The following is a 22,843-nucleotide window of genomic DNA, read 5'->3' as shown; positions in this document are numbered from 1 at the left end:
TTTTCAATTTCCCTGACTCAACTTTCTGGAGTTTGTAATTAATTACACTCCATTATTACTGATCATCAATTAGATGAAAATGTTGCTGAGATGGTGAGGATACTGAAGAAAGCAGAATTTAATGATAATTTGAGACTAGAAGGACCCTAAATTTCTCTCTTGTTAATAATTAAAGTTGATAACTTATGTTTTTATTTATAGCTTCCAGAAATATCCGGCTCATTCCTGTGCACTGCCCTGTCAGCTAATCATCAATTGGTCAGGAGCTGACTTAGTGGTCACTGTGTTTTATTTTCTACACATGCCTTCAAATTGAAGCCATTAAATGGAGCCCCCCCAAAGTTAAAGTAAATGAGGTCATCACCATATCTTCTTTGAAACCCTCCACCCTGCCAAATGCTTTGGTGTCATAAATATACAAAGGCTGAAAGGGAATAGAATTTCGATTTACCTGTTTCAATTTCCCAGATGTAAACAGAGTCATCTGCACAGCCAACAATTAAAAAATTATCAACAGGGCGCCATTTTATCATCCTCACAGGGAAAAGGTGCTTCCGGGCATGCAGGAGACACCTCTTTCCCTCAAGGTGGAGAAGTGCCACAGAATGGTCACCGCACACACAGCAAATTATCTGATCACCTCTTAGCTGTGAAGAAAACAGCATTCTTCTGTGAGTAAATAATCAAATGCTTTCTTTGTAGTTAAATCAGATATTTTTCCCTAGAAACATAAAAAATTTTTGTTCAGAACCCCACTTACAAAACAACATTTCTGCTTCCTACAGCACTTCTCCACCTAACACTCTACTGAGGAGCTTTATATACCAAGTAGATTTTAAAACTCCAAAACCTATTGGGAAGGTCAAGAAACCCAAGCAAAAGGGAAAATTCCAGGCCAAATCTACTGATAAGATAAACAAAGGGTTTGACATCACTCAGCAAATTCAGGCAGTGAGGCAGACATCGGAAATAATGCAGAATAAAATAAACTCCAGAACTAATTTGTTGCCAGAAAAATAAGCTATTTGTAGACACACACTTAGGCCCAAGCATATCATGAGCTGATATTTTCCACTTAAAGCCTGAAATTGTGATTTGGTGCTGTTCCCAGAACTATACAGATTCTAATCCAAACAGGAAACTCAGTGTAGACACAATCTAAAAGAGGTAAGCATTAGATAGTTCCAACTGAATGCACAGTCTCAAAGACACAAGGAACAAAGTATCCTTAAGATATTTTTTAAATAGTCAGCATATGGTTACCTTGAACAGAGTTTAGGACAATGACTTTCCATGCTGTGCGCTGCTGAGGCCAATCTGAGAGACAGCTTTGTCCATGACTGTGAGGGTCAGCCATTAGTCAGCCTACTACTGGGGGCAGAGGGGGAGCCGGGGCTGTAGCTCCCGTTTCTTTTCTAATCACCGTGCCATGTGGAAGCTCTTACTTTTTCCAAGCCACAACTTCAGCTGCTGTGTTTTAAGCAGGTGTAGCAGTCCCTTGAGACTCTCCCAGTATCTGTTGTTAACCTCTCACACAGGCACACAGACAGAGATTCGGGAAACACAAATCCTATGGCCAGGAGTGGACATACACCAGTTACCCACACTAGGCCACTCAGATTCTGTGTTCTAGGAGTCTGAAATTGTGAAGCAATAAGAAGTCATAGGGAGAAGCAAGAGAATAGAGCAATCCCAGAAAAGCAGACAGTTTTGGGATGGGAAGACTTGAAGAGTAACCTTGATTTTTGAATTTATAGTTCAAGTTCCACTGTGTCCCTGTTGTGGTGTTTTGTCTTGGATATTTGAAGAGTATAAGGATGGCTTAAACCCTTTCAATGAAATCCCTTTTTATCTGACTTGGTTTGAATGGGTTTTGATCCTTGCAGTTAAATCATCTGTGACTGAGGTAGAAAGGAGAGGAGTCAGGCAGTCAGTGGGAGGAAGGAGTGCCTACACCAAGTCAGGACAGGAACTGACTTGGACTAGTGTCCTGGAAATGGGAGGAAAAATATGATTACAAAGGAAGAAAAAGAGGACCCTTAGGAATATAAGGCATATCAGGGTATCCCAAATCACCACACTCAAGTTCTTTCAAAAATCACTTAACTTTGTTTTGCTGTTTTGTTTAATCACATTTGGATAGCTGAAATATTGCTCTTACTATGTCACAGAGAAAAAAAATTGTAAGGTTCCTCTGAGTTGACTTTGGAGTTGATTGTTTATATTACCATGGAGAAGTAATTTTTACAAGCCAATTAACTAACTTACAAACCCATTTTAATGCTAACTGTGTACTTTTATTTCAAGGGAAACTCAAAAGTTTGCTGTTCATATTTTAATAGAGATAGCAAACTCAATTTAGAAAGTGAATATAAGTTGACAATTCATGGAAAAAATGTTTTCATTATGCCCAGCACAAGATAGATGCTCATAAATTTGTTAATACTCATTATCTGTTAAATAAATGAACAAGTAAAAACTGATCTAGGAAAAAGAAAACGTAACTGTATATTAATATTACGAGAGAAAATTGCTGAAGGCTAAAGTTAATTTCTAATATATAGATTCCCATATTTTTTGTATTGTTTTTATATCAAGTATCTATCACTTTTATAACAACAAAAAAAGATAATTCCATGAAAAATGAAGGTTCTATAACCAGGGGGAAAAGAAAAAATAGGTAAGCACTTTGCTTTAGAATCCAATTATCTATATAAGTCATAAAAATAATAAAATGCATATAAAAATATTAAAATACAATACATAAAAATCATCCAGCTGTATTATGGATGGGTACACAGAAATTTTTTTCTTTTCTATGAGAACATGGGTCAATTTTTCTTCTGTTTTCTAAACTTTCTGTTATGTTACATAACTTTCAGATTTATGTTTTATGTTTCACTCTTTGTGTTAACTTACTTTGAAATTCTCTGGTGACATCAAAAGACTTGTTACTGGACCAGCTTCCAAAAAGAATTTATGTAAAATTTCTTCAGTAAAGATATCCCACAAGATGACACATGAGTCCTGGTCCCCGGACACCATCCAACTTTTATCTAATTTTGAAGAGAGACCATGTGGATATAGTAATGAAGTAACACTATGGTAATGGCCTTTAAGAACTTTGTGAGGGAGGGAATCTGGAAAACAATGAAACACCAAATAATTAAAGAGTTATTTATATTGTGCAGAAAATAGTCTTGAGGTTTTCTTTTATAATTTTGAATGTAAGAAAACCACACACAATTAAAGCTATGTAGTTGACCAAGAAAATTAATGAGCATCCCTTGGATCATCTCAGAAGCCAAGTTCCTTATCATAAGCCAAATCATGCTCTGATGAAACACTAAAGCTGGCTGTTCAAAGGCTGTTAATTCTTCAATGACATCAGCAAGTGACTAATTCCAGGGTCATGAAATAGCAAACACTGTTGTAAAAGAGTGAACAATTCAAACATTTTGCCTCCACAAAAATAAGCTCAGAATTTATGTGTTTTTCTTTAAATTTGTATGACCAAGGCTAGTATAAAAGAAAGATGTTAGAGAATACCTCATTCCACCCCTTAATGTTACAGATAAAGTATTGGAGGTTCAGAGAGGTTAAGTGACTTGCATCCAAGTGTGAAAAGCACAGCATAATGTTTAAGAGTATGGCTTTGCTATTAAACAAATCAGGCTTTGTTCTTCTGGTTCTATCCCTTATTAGATATGCTAACATGGGCAAGTTGCTTTTTCCCTCTAAACCAGTAGGTACAGAGTCTGAGAAATTGGAATAATAGTCCTTATTTCACATAAGACTAACTGGTGGAATAAATAAGATAATGTCTATACTTCCTTAGCACTGTGCCTGGTACTTGGTAGGCACATGGCTATTTTATTCCAAAGGTGTACTAGAACCCAGGTCCACTGACATCCAATTCATTACTCTTTTCACTAATCATACGGCTTTTTCCTTCATTGTTAGCTAAATCTAAAAAACACTGAAGAAGATCATAGACCACAAACTCTTTATTTAAATTGAAAACAAAAACCAAAGCATCGTCATACTTCGGTTACTTCTGCTCCATCGTGCACATCCTTATTTTGTATCCCTCAGGAAACCGTGATGAATATTAATTTAGAGACTCAAGTCTAATGGCGGTTTCTGCTTTCTGGATATTACGATGAATCTGCCTACATAAAAAATGCTAAAGTCGAAGCTGTTTCTCTAACTTTTAATAGCAAACATTTACCTCTATATCAGTAAATTCCCTCTTCATGATTCATTGTCATTGACTCTCCTACTCCAATCAGTAAGTCAGTAATATTTACTATTTAATATTTATAGTAATAATTACTATTAGTCAAGGTAAACTGACTACAATAATAGGCAATGTAACAAAAACATTTTTTAATTAATATTTGGTCTTTACCCTTAAGGATTTTACAGTCTAAGAGGACCTACACAATTGAAAATGGCATACAAATTTTTTTCTCAATTACTTCCATTTTCTTCCCTTATATAAGACAACTTACTGCATTACAATCTTTATTTAATAGGTATTAGTCATGGCAATGTACAAAGATACAGACAAACCCATATATATTTGATTAACAAAAAAACAAAAATTGAAACAAAAAGATACCATTTTCCTCCTCAGTGGCAAAGATTAAAACATTTTATAGCACACAAAGTCGACAAGGTTTAGGAAAAAGGGCATGCTCATAGGCTGTTAGTGGACATCCATGTATAATGATATCAGCTTTCTGGAGAACACTTCAGATATATTTTCAAAATTAAAAATGTACATAAACTTTGACCCAGTAATCCTACATCTGGGAATTAATACTGCAGATAAACCAGAGAGATGTGCAAAGATTGTCAGTTCTTCATTGTTCACAGTGACCCAAGACTAGAAAAACCTAAACACCCACCAATAGATTTTAAAAATTTTAATTTTGATTATTATTAATTATTTAAAATGAGCTCATAAAGAATGTCCAAGATATTGCATCAAGATGTTTTTTAAGGAAGTTTTTAAAGAAGTAAAGTTTGTAGAGTATGCTCTCATTTGTGTTGCATAATTAAAAGAATGTATACTGCTATGCTGCCATATGCTTGCAGATACACAGAAAATTTCAAGAAGGGTATAAAGAAAGTTAGTCCTATCAGCAGCTCCCATTGGTGAAGGGAACTGAAAGCCCAAGGAAGGAGAGAAATAGTCTTCAATATATAACCTTCTGCTTGACCTTTTTTCTTCTTTCTTTTTCTTTTTTTTTTAATGCTTTTTCAAAAACTTCATGTATGTTTTACTTTAAAATTAAAATATGTACAAATTTATCAGCAAAGATCAGCAAATTTTTGAAGCTTCTGCAGTCTTCTTTAGTACACTTTGATGAAGTTGAAGCTTAGATAAATTAAATAAATAGGTTCATAAAAATTCAATGACCTTTTAATAAAGAGCCACCTTCCAGGAGTCCTGCTTTGGCAGCATTCAAAGCCTGTGTAATGAAAATTCTCCCATCTTCACAGCCACATATTAGCTTATCAAGACTTGGAACATACTCTGATGAAGTGACTACTGCAGTTCCTGCCCCATCTTTACATTCAGAGAGATGGTCAATAATACTTTGTGACACGGTATCATGCTTATCAAAATTATCTTGAAGGGTCCAGGTGGTAGTTATTGGTATCTCTAAAAGGAAAACACATACAAAAATGGAAAATTTTGGTTTCTTAATACATCATAGATATAGACAATATTACCAAGGCCTTCTTGCCATCCTAAGAATGGCCCATAAGCAGATCCTGCCATCCATTGTCTTCACTTAAAATGTGACTGTATTGGTCATCCCCAGAAGAATAGGTAAGTGTTAGTGTGCCCATTTTAGACTTAGGCCAACTGAAAACAATTGAAAAATTCTTGTAGTGATGTAAAATAGTGGACCAATCTCATTTGCCTTAGCATGTTAGGGAGGAAGCTATGTGTTTATTAATTGGATGAGAAAAATGGAAGAAATCTTTTCTTTAAATGTCAAAGATCTGAGTATCTTAAAATCATCTGTGACTATCAAGAACCCTGGCTATCATTTTATATAGCTGACCACTCAAGCATTTAACTGGGCCTCAGGTACGCTCAGAAAACGAAAGAGTCTTGTCACGCTGGAATGAAGAAACCAACTAAATCCAACCTACTGCTCTATGGGAAAGGGCCTCACTGATCTTGCAGTTAGACATGCCTCAGTGATTGTGAAAACTTCAACCACCACTCTTAGTTTACATGGACTTCTACATTCTCATCATACATAAGATGGGCTAGAGCCTTAACTCTGCTTTTAGGGGGAGAATGGTCATGGGGAAACCTACCTCCACCAGGAATGGGCATGGTATAACTTTTAACTCTTAAAACTGAACTTGTAAGAAGATTTGTTACATGCCACACCAGGTTCTAAGTCTATTTCTTAACCCATTTCTTATTAGCCTAGGTCTCTTATGAACCATTTTGAAAACATTTGGGACAGGGAAACTAAGTCATACCAGTAAACTTGTTAACTACAGGGAACTTGTGCTTAGGAATTCAAGTAATGAGGAGAACAGGGATCCCACTCCTGCTGTGCCCCCAGAGAGTGAAGGCTCACAGATGACTCATTGATTTTGGAACAAGGAAAGTCACCACTGGATTCTTCAATTTGATAGTTCTCCACAATAATGTTTACTTTGATTATTTCAGTTTTATAGTCTAAGAAAAATTAAAATAAGCAAATGTAAATCACCTGGACAATCACTAACTGTTTTAGTGCCCAAGTTTGTATCTGTGTTTGCAGTTCTAAGCAACGCTCATAACCCAATGGAGAAATGAATTAAAAAGGGTACAAGATACTCACAGGACAAATTTAAAAATATGAATATGGTGTATCAACCTATCCTATACCCATATTGCCAGAATTCATTTCATTTCCTATATCCATATTGCCAGAATTCATTTCATTTCGATAAAACATGACTTTACTTATTATGTTAAATTGATGTTAATTTGAACTATATTGGTTGTATTGTTAAGATCTATAAGCATCATGTTTAAACTACTTTTATGTTTCCATATTTTAGGCAACATTGTATTAGATATAATTTAATGCATAGTGGTATATGAGAAATTTTTTCCTGTTTTCCATATTTTTAAATTTGTCTTATGAGTAGCTTGTACCCCTTTTTAATTCATTTCTCCATTGGGTTATGAGAGTTGCTTGGAACTGCAAACACAGATATAAACTTGGGTGCTAAAACAGTGATTGTCCAGGTGATTTACATTTGCTTATTTTAATTTTTCTTAGACTATAAAACTGAAATAATCAAAGTAAACATTATTGTGGAGAACTATCAAATCGAGGAAACCAGTGGTGACTCTTTCCTTTATTCCAAAACCAATGAGTCATCTGTGGGCTTCACTATCTGGGGGCACAGGAGGAGTAGAATCCCTGTTCTCCTCATTACTTGAATTCCTAAGTTACTCAACTTAGAAGAACCCTGAATTAATTATAAACTAATTCTCAGAAGACATGTGATTAGGAATACAAACTTACCTCTAGGAGAACCATCAAACTTGGATACAGGAACATCAGGGATGTGCCACAAAGTAATTCTCCCTGAGTCTTCTCCAGAGAAAAGTACCTTATAAAAAGGCTCTTTCCTTTCATTCATGTATCCCATAACAAAGGGAAGGCTCTGGTCAGAAACAAAGAGATAACGCTTATGTAGGAAAAATATCAAACTATAAAGATTAGGTGGCCAGCCACTGTTTTTAAATGGAGGAATAAGACTTCATAGCTGAACTAAATCTTTTCTATTTATTTCCCAGTGGCTTCAAAATTTCCAAGTATATTAAACGAACTAATCTTTGACTTAAGATAAAAAAGTCTTTATAAAACAAGAAGCAAAGCCATCAGCCATACTTTCAAGAGTTAATAAGAATATCTAACATTCATTGAACATGTTCTATGTACATATTACCCATATCACCAGGGGCTTTGCATGTTATTTGGTTAAATAATCCTCAAAATATTCCTGTAAAGTTGTTACTATCATTGTCTTCATTTTGCAGACAAGTAAACTAAGAGTGAAGAGGTTGATCTATCTAAGGTGATACAGACAGCAAAGGGTAGAGCTGGGGTTTGAATCCAGTAATTTTGACTAAACAACCATGTTTTAGGCAATACACCATAGCCCACCAGGGAGGCTTAGTTTCCTTAAAGTCCCTTGCACTTCCAATGTCAACTAAAATATCAAAACTAATATGTGTATGTAATTGTGATGTTAACATGCTTACACTTTGATTTCAAATTTCCCAAGTGATCACAGAGAAAAATGATTCCATGATTTATAATTTTGTTGAGGAAAAGTGTGAATGTTGGGCACCAGTGCTTGGAAAGAAATGCTTTTACTAGTGGCAAGTGTAGAAACTGCCTGGCACCTCAGTGCAGGGTCACTGTTCTTTGGGCAGGCTTGTATACAAAGATTATGCACAAGGGATCAAAATGATTACATGATTGAAAAAACATCTTTTGATGTACAAATAAAAGGCACCCTGAAAAGAAAGCCAATTGCTGTTGCTAGAATTAAAGAAGTCTAAAAAAGGGCTGGTTCGTAGTCTGAAAATATGTGTTTTAAGGTCAGCATTTAGATGTATTAATGGAAAGATTCAATAATGTATCTCTAGAGAATATTAAGGGCCAAAATATTGCTGCATTTAATCTTTGCAATGCTATGAAATAAGTCAATAATGGTATTATCTCTGCCATAGAGTGAGGAAACTCAGACAAGAGAATGAGAAACTAGTCCAACCACTCAACCAAGACAGTCCCACAAAACGAGGCGACTCAAAAGGGAAAACAGTTCCAATGAAGTCAGTTAACTCAATAAATCTTTTCCTTCCTTCCTTCATTCCTTCCTCCCTTCCTTCTCTCTTTCTCTCTTTCTTTCTTTCTTTAGATTCGGAAGGCATTTGGGGGTCCTACAGTTCTCACAGCCATTATTTGGTAGATGTTAGAAATGATAAATTTGATACATTTGATAAAATTGGCTTGTTGAACTCTCCCAGCCTTTTAGGGAACATAGACTTTATTAGTCCGATTCCCTCATTATTCTAACAAGGAAATAAAGCCCCAGAGAGGCTCTGGGTCACTCCAGTTGGTGCCAGCACACCTCCCGCCTCCCAGCCCAGTGCTCTGCCCATACAGCCGATGCCCCTGTGATTCCTGCTGCCCCTCTGCCATCGTGTCCACCACTTGGTGACACCCATTCCTTGAACCCTCTCTACTCCTCCTTCCCAGTACAGCAGAACCCCCACCCCCACCCCCTTTATAGCCCCTGACCCATTTTTCATCACAGTACCCGGTACCCATCACAGGGAGAACCCATCCCCTATGAGGTAGTAAAATACAGTGGCTAAGAGTGAAGTCTCTTTCTGGGGCTAACTGCCTGTATTCAAATCCTGGTTTTATCACATACCAGCTCTATTAAAAGAGCTAGTTACTTAATTTAGGCAATTTACTTAAACTCTCTGCATTTCATTTTCCCTAACTGTAAAAGAGGGCTAATAAAAGAGACACTAAGAAATCTTATATTCCATGAATATTGGTGATGTTTTCAATGAGTAGAATAATGTATGACTTTAACTTCTTGACTGGATAAAAGACATCTAAGGATAGGTAAGCCAAATTCTTTTAGTTTGAGATTATCCTGTTTATATTTCACTAACTTCCAGGCACTTCCCACTTTTGAGATACAGAAACAACTGTGGTTGTCTAAACAAGAATTATTAGTAGAAGACCCATATATTTATGTCTTCACGTTTTGAGAAACAAAACAAGATAGTTTCATATAAGATTAGTATTTTCTTAAGTTAATCTTTATTGCTGTACTTTCTCCTCATGGATATGTATATCTTGATGCCTGCAGTAAAGTAGAAGCTCCTAAAGGACAGGACTTAGTGTCACCTTTTAGGGTAAACTGTAATTTGTACAAATACATTCTGGAGCTTATATAAAGGAAGAAAGGGCAGGTCCTTTAAAACATAACTAAAAACAACTGATTAAGCCACAATACTGCTTTTGTGATCAATGCCAAAACAAGATTCTATTGCCATCCACAAATTACTTGAGAAATATAGTCTGCATGCCATAATTCTAACGTTTGCCTATGCCCCAGTATCACTGGGAGCTCTAACTTTTGGTTGATACCTTCTGAATCAAGATTTTGCAACAAAACCTCACTCATATTTAAAGGGACGATCACTGAATTATAGGTTCTCCAAAAGCTATGCAGCCTAATTAAGCAAATAATCATTTTGTAAAAAGCAACATGTTTCCTTGGTTGACACACCAATAATTCAAAATCCCTCCATTCTCACAAATTACCTTTTTGAATAATTAACTGACAACTAAGACCAATAGGTTAAAAAAACACAAAACCCTTTATGTAACTCTACTGAAATAAAATAAAAACTGCATACATGTCCAAGTTTCATAGAGTGTCAAAAGGTGCAACTCAGTCATGTAACAAGCTTGCAATTATATCTCCCAGCCTCTGCCAGGAATCTCAATTATATTTGTTTAAACAACAAAAAAAATTTTTTTTCAGAAGAATAGCTAAATACGTGAAAAAGATCTCAATATTAAGTTAAAAAACAAAACAAAACAGGACATAAACCATTTCATAAAATTTCAAAATTGGAGTAGATACATCATAACATTAACAATGTTCTGTCAAACTATCTAAAAAGGTCAGTGAAAAAAATGAATGTGTGATATGGGTGTATATGTTTATTTGTGTGTGTGTAGACAGATAGACAGACAGATAGATAGACAGATAGATAAAGATACAGATAAAGAGACAGACAGCAAATGTGCCAAAATGTTGACAACTGGTAAAGGGTATATCACTGTACTATTCTTGCACCATTTCCAAATATTTGAAAATTTTTGAATGAAAATAAAGTTAAATACATAAAATAAAAAATATTCACAGTGAATATATTACGGTGGTGAGGTCAAGATTTTTAATTTCCTTTTTGTCTTTGTCAGCCCTTAGAGTTTTCCTATAATAAATATGTATTGTTTAGTTAGACCTTAAAAAAAGAGATTTTTAAAGACAAAGTTCTCTCTCGACTAGCCATTAACAATTAGACTTGATTTTCTCATTAACTACTTGAGGTGATGCTTCAATTCAATTTTTTCAAGCCTGACTCTGTTACAGACAAAGCAACACTTATCTAAGAAACCAAGTGAAACAGCTTTGAGGCAGTCACTCTAATTCTTGCATTACCTTGTTTTCTTGTACAGAAGTTGAGCACAGTAAATGAGGATAAACGGTCTCTTTAAGCACTCTTCCATCAGCAGGGTATATGCTTTTTGAAAGCCCACTGCATGGCGAAAATAAAAAGCAAAGTTCAGAACTTTGGGCTTCTTTATTCATTTTCTTCCCTCCCACTTTCAAGAGCCGGATGGTACCATTCAAGTTCTAAACTCTAGTTAGAAATTGTTGGGTTAATAATTACAAGTGACTTTGAAAACCCAGCACCAGCTGTACAAGTTATACATGGTTAATCTCATTCCTTCATCCCCTGCTGTTTTACACAAAGGCTGAAGCTTACCAAGCCCAGGGTAAATCTTCTAGTGCCAAAGTTGTTTTGTTCTGGTTTTTGATCATGGGCAGCATGCAGGGATTTTTCCATAATAAACCTCCCAAAGTTCATTTTCTACCTGAATGTTTTGTATGCTGCTCCCATCTGAGCCCACCTGTTCAGCAGCTGATAGATATAACTGTGACCATCTTCTGTCCAGATGATGATTCTATGAGCCGCAAGCACCTCTCCACCAGCAAAGAACTGTCCACTTCTACTAACTTCAGTTCGCAGAAGGGAAAAATCACAATAATCATAAACCTAAAACACAAAGTTAATGATACACATTAACAAAAGTTTACAATCTAATCTGCCAATGAGGCGAAAGACAAATTATGCTTGTAAAGACTATTTAGATGGTAACATTAATGCAACAACATATTAAGCGTTAATAACAGGTCATATTGTACTCATATATCGAGATGATATTTTGCTAGTACATATTTGTTTTACATTTCATTAAGGTAGGTTTCAGTAGATAAAGTTTACCTGGCTATGCCATTTCAGAATGTGCCAATAAAGCACAGAGACCAAAAATCTCAACACTTCAGTATAATTCTATTCTCTTCCATATAGTCCAAATTTAAAATTTGAAAACTTATTATGCCAAAAAGTTTATACAGCAGAAATCTTTTGTTTGACCATGTACTTTTAAATATTCATTTAGCAATACATAGTCACCATAGCATTAGACAGTATAGTTTTGGTAACTGAGCCACTTAAACGGGATATGAAAGAAAAAAAAAAGACACTATCAAATGATGATAACAGCTTTTCTTTCTTCTTGGAGACCTCAATGAATATATTCACAAGAAACAAATGTAATTACAAGCAGAAGAAGGGAAAACTTCTTAAAATAAGATTAATCTATGTAGGTGAAAAGTATTAATTTTCTTTTTAATTATGACGTGCAGGTAGCAACTTTTGGAAATAATGCTCATTAGTATTATGGTTTGCTATTAATCAAGATATATTATTGAACATATAATATACTGGGAAGCAAAACAGCTGAATGTAGGGAGAAGAAAGCTTATAAAATGATCAGTCATAATTTAGAAGTCATTTCATGCTCTGATAATATAACAGAGACTGCATCATATTTAAACCATATTCTTATAATTGTTGCACTGAACAGAAAAAAACAGACTACAAGTATACATCACTGGTATTTATGATATCATTCTATAATACCTTCCAACATTTGGAAAATACCACCAATAGAAGTCTCTCCGTATATGGGCAAAATCGTATTGTCTGGCAGTTCAGGGAGTCGAGATGTTTAGATTCTTTTTCATAAACATCTTGTTTTTCCTTCAAAAGTAATGAAAACATTTTAGTACTATTTCTAGATAATTTATATATGACAATGGGAAGATCTGCTCCCCATGTACCTGAAGTAGATCGCACCAATAGCCTAAAATGAAAAGTACCCTAGTTTCCTTTTGAGTTTTTTAAACTACGAAGTTATTTTGCAAAAGATGTTGTGAGCAGGAATTGGATTCAAGGACTCATTATACACAATAATTCAACAAACACTGTGTGAAGGACCATAATAAATGCTGAGAATATGAAGATAATAAGTTACTGACTTTCAGGCATGGTAAAAAGAAAAAAGAAGAATGTAAAATAAATTTTTAAAACCTGTAATACCTGAGTTGCTAAAATATAAAAATGAACAAAGTGCTTTTTAAAGATGGAAGAGTAGCCTTCACAGAACACGTAAATACTATATTCACAGTAAGTTTCTGATGAGCATTTCTTGGGCTGAATATTTCTTGGGCTCAGCATGCAATGCAATTTCTGGGCTTCTTCAGCCAAGACACTCCTAAGACCCCAGAGCTCCCTGGAGGAGCCTAAACAATTTTGCCACCAGCACAAATACAATGGCTGTTCTTCTGCCCATGACCTTGACTTGCCACCTGAGGCCAGGGAGCAGGCGAACATGAGAGACCCACAGTGGGTGATCCCAGGATACTCAAAATCATCTCCCTGCCACTGCTCACACACACCCAGAAGAACTTCTGTTATATGGGACAGAGAGGTAATCTTCTATGATAGTAAATTAAAAATATAATCAATGTTACATGTGTGTGGGTATGTAAATAAAAACATTTGTATATGCACAGAGAAAACGTTGGAAGAAGACAATCCACGTTACCAATTATCCCTGGGAAGAGGGATGGGGGAAGGACATGAAAGTAAAATGTATACACTTCTATGTAATTGCACTTTCAACAGTGAGCATGTAATGCCTTTGTAATTTAAAATTTTTAATAAATATTTTTGAAACAAGAGAAAATAAAGTGTCACAAGCCAACCTGAATGCTGCTGATGGATGAGGAGAGAGCCCACACTTTCAGCTCCCCAGCCACTGTTACCACCAAGAGAGAATCCTCTGTAAAAAGAACAGAAGTCACATATGAGTGGACCACTGCTATAACTGGTTCTTGTACAGATCACTTCATAGTCACCTAAGGCTGTGTAGTGGAAAATATTCAGCTCCGGTTTTTTAACAGAAAATAATAAATATTTTAGATCATGTTCCAAATTTGTTTTAATATTTCAGATTGATCCCCATGTAGAAGGAGAGCACTACTAAAAGCAAAACCATACTGCAAACCATCATCTTGGCAATATTATACCTTCCTATTTTAGAAATAATAAAGGAGCTGGCCTTCTCTTTCCTGTCTAGTCACTCATTACAGAAACTGAATTATCTTCATTACTATATCCAGAAGATGCAGCAGGGAGAAAGTCCCAAGAGTCCTGCCAATCTACAGCAAAACCTACTTGTCATTCTTAAAATTTACCAAGCAGAACTGGGTTATGGGAACCGAGATCTTATCCTTTTACTCATCTTAACCTCTTGCTGACCATATAATGATTGGAGCCACTGGTTTTGGTATTCTCAGTTTTCCTTGATATGGCTTAGACAGCTAACCCCACTGACAGATAAAGAAGCATCATTAATTCTTGACCATAATTTAACAAATAATCCAAAAGTGGATATTATACGCAATCTCTTGGTGTTATACAATATCCAACTATTACCTTGAATTCTCATGGAGTGAACAATGCACATGCAGTTAACCCAGTCAGGTGACTGTGATGATGTAAAAGTGTGAACAACAGTCAAAGTTTTGGCATCAATTATGAGGACATCTTGATATTCTCCACAACACAGAAGCCAGCCTTCTCCTGTCATCCGGAATGAGCAGTGGTAATACTATGCAAATGGAATTCAAAAGCAAAAATATAATTCCATCATCAGCAATTAATTTAATCTTGGGTGTGCTGAAAACTTCTCTGGATTTTAGTTTAATCATTTGTCAATTTCTTTTTTTGCTTTTTTTTTCTTTTCTTTTTTTCTTTTTTTAACTTTATCAAGAAATTTAAAAAAAAAAAAACAATTAAAAAACATTTTAAACAAAACCAAAACAAAGGAATAAGGAAAACAAATAACCTAAAATAGCTACATTGCTTCCAACATGTTCCTACCATAACATTTGACAATTTAGGTATTGGACTAAATAGCAAATAACATTTAGTTGGTTCAGTTATTTGCTAATTGAAACTCTTAAAGTGTTATTTTGTATTTTATTCTCATTTGTACCCCATCATTTTCCTGTAGGAAGGGGGAACTTTGGGAAAAGAAGGAATTTATTCCAAATCATGGAAAGCTCACAAGTGTATTTATTTCTGGTGTGCTATATAGAACTAAACAACAACAACTACTCTAACAAAACCAAGGTTCCTATTCTAGTAACATTGATACATTTCAAGAAGAAATAAAAATTTTTGAAGACCATTTAAGGAATTATTGTGTCAAATAAGTTTTAGGGACGGCTTTCATAAAGTAATGCATTCTACCCTTAGTGCGCTCCCTCAACAAGCAGAGTTTTGGTGCCAGAAGAATAAAAAGCAGTTTGTAAATGTTGCAATGCAAGCCATCAACTCTAAATGCAATGAGTAAAGTAGGGAAAACACTGTCAGCACTATTGGACTCACACAACTAAATTCACAAATATCTTGGCATCCATCTACCAAAGCCAAAATCTGTTTTAAATATTGGTAAGTGCCTACAAAGATTATTGTTAGACCTCTTTGTCTCTTTTCATAAATAATAAATTTAGAAATTCAGAAACTATCCATCAAAAAGTAAGTTGAAATTAGAAAATGAGAAATAAGTGTTTTGGCTTCATAAAATAACACATCAAGATTGAATCTTTCTGTGTTTGTGTTTGTCATTAAGAAAAAATACGGAAATTGTCTTTCAGATTTACCTACATTAGAAAGATGTAGAAATAAAAGAAAGATCCAGAAAAAAAATTTCTTCAATAATAAGTTTTGGGAAAGCAAGATGCCAAAATAGCAGATGATTACTGATTATACTCTATTCTCATGACAAAAAAAAAAAAAAAAACAAAAAAGGAAAGAATATCCTCCAAAGACATTTGCATAGCAAATATTCTAAATGATTTGTAGAACCAAAAAAATATTCTGCAGGAAGTTAGCATACTTACACAGATTGCAGTGTGCCTGTAAGGAAGTGTGGCCTTTTCCATGCACTGTCCATTGGTGACATTCCAAACACACATCTCCCTAGCAAAGATAACTTTATATTATTCTCTGTCATTTCCACTCAATTGGCTGGAATAATTTTTGTGCTACCAAGTTTTTCTTTAGTGCTGCACTTAAGTGCAGCCTGATCGTTTATGTGGCTTTTTGTTACAGATTACTGGGCAAGAAAATGCTGTGGTCATTAGCAGGGGATGACATACTGTATCTGTAGCTTTTTGTTTGGGAATTACACCCTGCCACCAGCTTGCAAACCTTACTTTAAGGTCAATCTGGCCTACAACAAATTGTGGGGATACAGCCATCACAGTCTGTTCGAGTGACAATACAAAAGTCCTTCCGTGGAAACTACATCGTCTTAAAAATGGTTCATTTCACTGAACTTAAACTACATATTCTGAAAAGCATAATGCATCAAGTGCTGCATGTCTGGAGCCAAGGTATCATTTTTGTTAAAAATAAACAGTGCCACCAAGAGGCCACATTTGGTCTATCATTGAGATCAGTTTATTTCTTTGCTTCTCTAAATGCATAGAAGGGCTAATAGATTATGAAATCATCCTTGCTGCTTAATATTTATAAAACTCTTTTTGTTTAGAAAACTCTGACTTGTTTACAAAGATATAGATACAGTTATAAAATACACCCAATGTGGGATAGTTTAATCTATATTATTTCCATTCACAAAACCCAGAATAGCTGCTTCACAGTTGTTGGGCAATGTTCTTCAGTTTTGACAGTTTTGACAGTTTTGAGACCTAAACAAAAATTTCCATGGAAGAAAAATCAAAGCATTTTGGCTTTGAAGGAGAAGCTATTATTAAGAAGCAAAAGACTAATAATGTTAAACACATTTGGTGATTAGCAGTTTTTTTCCTTTTTCTAACAAAACACTGGAACTCAATCTTCTAGATCAGTAGCTCTCAACCTGGGCTGATTTTGCCCTTCAAAGGATGTGTGGCAAAGTCTGGAGGTATTTGTTGTTGTCATAACTGGACAAGTACTACTGGCATCTAGTGGGTAGAGGGGCAGGGATGCTGCTAAACATCCTACAATGCACATGACAGACCCCCACAACACAAAGTTATCTGGCCCAAAATGCCAATAGAGCAGAGGCTAAGAAAACCTGGCCTAAAAGAAACACACTGATAAAAATCATTTAGTCAAACCTCTCATTTCACAGATGAAGAAACTCCTTCTACAGAAACAAAATATTCATTGTTCTCTCCCTCCCTCCCTCTCTCTCTCCTTTATATGTAATCTTGTTCTAAAAAGAATTTAAGGTAAGCTGAAAGATACGCAATTCAATAAAACAAGAGAAAAACTCTGTAAAATAAGACTGGGAGAAAGCTAGAAACTGAAATAACATATCTCAACAGTAAAGATATAACTGGATTTAAGTGAACTTTAACCAGCCATCAATATAAAATTTCAGCTCTCATAGGAATTTTGGCATTTATATGAATGGTTCTCAACTTTCTCTGTGCATCAACAATCATCTGTGAATATTTTTAAAATTACTGTGTCTGGTTCTACTTCCAGAGGTTCTAACTCCACAGTTCTAGATTGCAGTCCTTACATGTGTGGTTTTGAAAACCTCCTGGTGAGCTGACCTGTCTCGAGATAAGTCTACCTCTAAACCAGAGGTTCTAAACTCTGGCAGACTGGACTCATCAGGGAGCTTTATAAAAATCCTAATGTCTGGGACCCAACCTAGACCCCAAGTCAGGCTAACTGTATCACATTTTCTAGGATTAGAACCTTGGCATCAGGAAAAGATACCCTAATTATACTAATGCTTCCAAACCATCTTGGACTCTGAATAATGTCTGTTTATCATCTTACTTCCTATTATAAATTTGAAAAAAAACCAAAAATATCACAAAGCAAAACTGACTCTTTGCCTATCAATTCTATTTAGGAAAAGAAAGCAAATTCTCTCAGTATCAAAAGTAGCTGTGACATTTTACCTGTAACTATACAAATTGCATACCTAACAAAGAAGAAGAAATAAAATACAGCTATTGAAATGTATATTCTTCCTCTCCAATTTCAAATACTGTTCCAAAAGTTTTAACAGAAAATAAATTACCTTCCATTCTAATTAAATGAAATTTAATGATTACTTCCAAATTTTTAAATTAGTACTTTTATTTCAATAAAGAGGAAAATATCTGTGCCGTATAAAATTAGAAAATTGTTAAATTCCCACTACAAGTTCCTTGATAAAGGGTCTTTTGTCAAATTCAGCTTTACATTCCCACCTCAACACCGCAATAAAAATTCATTCAATGGATATCAAATGAATCAGTCACCACCTTTCCATCCACTTTCCATTTACCTCTTGGATGCATTCCCATACTCTTCTTTGTGTGCTTATAATGTAATTATTGCTTCACTCAAATTTTAGTGAAATGCTTGGAGGAAGAAGAAATAAGAATGCTTGGTTTGCCATCCTGAATTGTAAATCCATTACATTCTTCAACACTGTTCTTTCCCTTGTCTCCCATTATACTTCTAGTTTTTCTTTGGCATTCTCAGGCTCCTTCGCTTCTTCAGCCTGCTTCTTAAATGCTAGTTTCCCTTATCAACAAGTCTTAGGCAATCTTATATTCTCACTTTTCATTCTCTCGCTGGATAAATCATCTACTTCTATGGCTTCATCTCTATACTGTTGGAAGCCCAGAACTCTTACCTGAGCTGTAGATTTCCACATGCAATTCGCTGTTAGAAATCTTCATCTTGATGACTTGCAGGAATTTCACACTCATCATGTTCAAAATGAAACATAGCATCTGCCCTCCTTTCCTAACTCATTGAATGGTGCCATCACCAATGAGTTTCCCAAGTCATTCTTGACCCCAAACTTTCTCTCATGGCTTGAAATGTGGTCTATTTGCTACTCCAAATATGGTCTCTGGACGAAAAGCATCAGCATTAAATGAAAACCTGTTAGAGTCACAAGTTCTCGGACCTCAGTTCAGAACTACTAAAGTAGTGCTCTGGAAGTAGGGGCACAGAAATCTGTGTTTAAAGAAGCAGATGATTCTGACAAATGCTCAGTTTTGAGAAGCACTGTCCTGGAAGCCTGCCTACCTCTCTAGCCCATCTGTCTAGCCTCATCTCTTGCTGCTGATTGAAACTTTTATTAATAAGAAATAACCCTGTTTATTATTGTTAATGCTTTTTGCCTTAAAGTTTTATTAAGTACTTATATTCATTAATATAAAATATTAATACAGCTACTCCAAGCTTACTTTGGTTAGTACTCATCTGATAAATCTTTTTCTATCCATTTACTTTTAACTTTCTCTGTCTTTATGCTGTTTTAGTTTTTCAATTCAGTCTGACAATCTCTGCAATTTAACTGGAGGACCCCTTTATGTAATTGAGATTACTGTTTATTCAGATTTATTGCAACCACCTTATTTTTATGCTTTCTATTTGTCTTGTATTGCCTTTTTTGGGTGGGGAGGAAATGTCTTTGAATTAAACACCTTATTTAAAAAAAATTTCAAGTTACATACTCTATTCCTATCTTTTACCTTGGAAATGTCAACATGTATATCAAATTGAAGCCAAAAGTTAAACATCTCTGCATGCCTCTAGACACTAGAACATGTGGAATCTGACCACCATTATATGTTATTGTTAACTAGGACTGTGTATGTATATGTAAACATTATTATGTTTTATAGTCTGTGCTCAGGTGGATTTTCTAAAATCTGATGGGTTTTGTGTTCCATATTTTTTCTTCCATCTCAGCTATTCCTTCTGAAACCATTGTTCTTCTTCCTGAAGAATATTTGTTAGCATTTACAGTTAACCTTCCTTTTCACAACTTTCCCCATTGTGGTTTCTACATATCACAGGTCAGCATAGAAATTAATTGGGAATTTGGGGAAGTTTGTGGAAGCCAGAGATCATGTGAAGGCTAGCAAATGACATACAAAAGCTAGAAACGGGCAGGACTGTTATAAAAAAGGCATTCTGGCAGACTCTGTCATCATACGAGAAAAGACTAGGTCTCTACATGATTCCCTAAAGGCAAATGAAGTTAGAGTCTACCCCTCTGGATTTTCAGGCCAGTAAAGATTGATTCAAAAAGTTTTTAAAAAGGTTTAGCTTATGCAATGTAAAAGTAATGGAAGAGGTAGTGTGTGCCGATCAAGAGGCAGCTATGGAGTTTCCTGAAAGCCCTGAAAAAAAAATTTACATGGATTTTCCAGATCACGGGGGCACTGCACCCCTAACCCCCGTGATGTGGAAGGGATTACTGTACATGTAATGTGCCTGGCTGTAGTAAGTAGTCTCAGTATTTGTTTTATCTTAAATGTTATTATTTTATCTTTATTTGTGGAAGATATTTTTGCTGGATATGTAATTCTAAATTGAAAGATATTTTCTCTCTCTTTTTTATTTAAGACAATATTCCATACCATCTAGTTTCCTTTTTACTGTGGAGAAGGCAGCTCTCAGTCTAATTTCCATTCCTTTGTAAATAATCTGCCCTTTCTGACTGGTGGCTTTTGGAATTATAGTTTCTTTGGGGTTCTGCCATTTCAACATCATATCTTTAGGTGACAATTTACTTTCATTTATCCTAGAATTCACTAGGATGCCTGAATCTGAGGATTCATGAATCCTCAGTGATTCTTTGAGATTTCAAAGTGATACTTTGTGGAAAAAGTTTAAAACTTAGCCATGAAGCAACTCTGGGTCTCTTCTGATCATCTTGGAACCAGAAATGCTAAACACACAGCCACTTACTAGGACTTCTCAAAGCTAAAAATCATTGTAGTTTGCGGAATATTGGGGCCAAGCCCAGTGAGGGAAATAACTTTCAGCAGATTAAATTTGCATTTGATAGATAAGGAGTGGATGAATTTTCTTTGAGGATCTCAAAGGAACAAAGTTCTAGAAAATTCAAATGATCTTGACAAAGAAAGATAGTAGTCAGAACAAACCAGATTCCCAGGTTCATTAACAATCATTTGGACAGGGCTTATACAGCTTTGAATCCATCTTTCATTGTGAACATGCCCATTGATCCTGGTTTCTTTTTGGAGCTAGACCACCGTAAGCAAAAACATCAAACTGGGACTCAATTACTTTTCAGATCTGATTCTCACTTAACTATTAAGCTTGTCTCAACTCTGAGTAAACCCAGAAAGATCTCATCATCTTCCAAATCCTCTAGATTGTGTAGCAGGCTTTGTAGCAGCCCTAGTGATTGAAGGCTACTGGCAATTGCTAAAACAGAGAGTACTAGGGCATTTCAGTTTAGACTCAACTGAAGTTCAATCTCTTTAAATAAAACAATTTTTGCTCTATTCTAAGCTATGGGAATAGGTACCTCTTGGAAAGCTATACAACTTGCCATTTTGTTAAACTATTCTGCTTCTACACTTTAGGACATTTGATTCCTCTTATTCATTTGGTTCTCAGAATTCAAGTCATATAATTACTTCTTGAGTTGAAAAAAGAAAGGGGGGTGGTTTCTCTTATTTCAATCAGCAACCCAATACCTCATTCACAAGTGAATTCTGAATTGATGCCACATTCCTGAGAATACTTTGGCAAATAACTCACCAGCATTGTCAAGCACATAAAAGTTGTTCCATCAGTGGGTTTTTTTCTACAATTAAGTCCTATTTCATTGAAACAGCACTCAAACCACTGTCTATTCTCTTACCCCTTCTCTCTCCCACCATTCACCACCACTCGCCACTCTCCCATCATTGAGTCCTCTCCTCTCTTAGTTTTATAGTGACATTAGACAAAGCTGCAACATGAAGAATGTTAACTACTGAATTGTTTTACAAACTATGATGACTTAGATGGATTTGCTTAAGAATACAAAGTGAGTTACAACATGAAGACTAGAACCCAGACTTTTCCATTTCCAATTCTATAATAGCTGTTAAGAGAGATGGCAGGTTGAGTCTTCACATAACTGATTCTGTTACAGGCCTGGTACACATGCTAGGATATATCATAGTCCCAATCCAGCAAAATGAGCATGAGACCAGGGGTCACAATACTGATTGCATTCCTTGGGACTGTCATTCAAGTTATTCAACAATTGAAGGTCCAAGATCATTTGGTCATTAAGATTTCCTTCATAAAAGTCTGTATCCCATCATAGTTTTTAAAGAGGGGGAAGAAATGGAGAGGGGAACAAAGGTCTACAAGTCTTACCTACCCATTTTCAGCAGCACTAACAACATAGGGCTGTTTTGAGAATTCCCTTGCTCTTGCCAAACATGTTACTGGAGCCGAATGACCAAACAGAAGTTCCTTAGCTGAAATCTGAAAATAACAATAAACTCTTAAATAACTGTAAACTGTTTTTAGTTGAGCAATATAAACATCATAATATATAGTATTCAGAATTCTAAGTAGAAAACCCTGTTATACTTTTTCCATACCTGAATTTCAGAAAAACTCAGATACATAGCATATCAAAATCCATGAAATAATAAACTTCTAGATAAAGGAATTATGCTGTGCATATTTTTATTTTGTTTTATTTTGTATCATCATGAAACCTAGATACTTGCCAGACCTGTTTTACAACATCTAAGTTTTGAATACAAATAAGTCAGT

General features: G+C 35.3%; 1 protein-coding gene across 5 annotated transcripts in view; it reads right to left on the bottom strand.

Annotated features, from left to right (window-relative positions):
* WDR72 (WD repeat domain 72) overlaps positions 1-22,843 on the bottom strand; it is a 237,577-nt gene that overhangs the window by 184,623 nt on the left and 30,111 nt on the right. For all 5 annotated transcript variants that reach the window (XM_037833922.1, XM_037833923.1, XM_037833924.1 and 2 more), the window contains 11 exons: positions 22,440-22,546; positions 16,180-16,258; positions 14,708-14,882; positions 13,975-14,051; positions 12,848-12,967; positions 11,772-11,917; positions 11,299-11,395; positions 7,560-7,701; positions 5,429-5,674; positions 2,920-3,140; positions 452-647 (listed from right to left, as the gene is read on the bottom strand). In XM_037833922.1, coding sequence (XP_037689850.1) covers positions 452-647; positions 2,920-3,140; positions 5,429-5,674; positions 7,560-7,701; positions 11,299-11,395; positions 11,772-11,917; positions 12,848-12,967; positions 13,975-14,051; positions 14,708-14,882; positions 16,180-16,258; positions 22,440-22,546 — 1,606 coding nt within the window. The remainder of the gene's footprint in view (positions 1-451; positions 648-2,919; positions 3,141-5,428; positions 5,675-7,559; positions 7,702-11,298; positions 11,396-11,771; positions 11,918-12,847; positions 12,968-13,974; positions 14,052-14,707; positions 14,883-16,179; positions 16,259-22,439; positions 22,547-22,843) is intronic.

The sequence above is a fragment of the Choloepus didactylus genome, chromosome 4 (assembly GCF_015220235.1).
Source record: "Choloepus didactylus isolate mChoDid1 chromosome 4, mChoDid1.pri, whole genome shotgun sequence".
Lineage (NCBI taxonomy): Eukaryota > Metazoa > Chordata > Mammalia > Pilosa > Megalonychidae > Choloepus > Choloepus didactylus.
The sequence above is the reverse complement of the archived record's forward strand: the minus strand, read 5'-3'. Positions and strand labels throughout refer to the sequence as shown.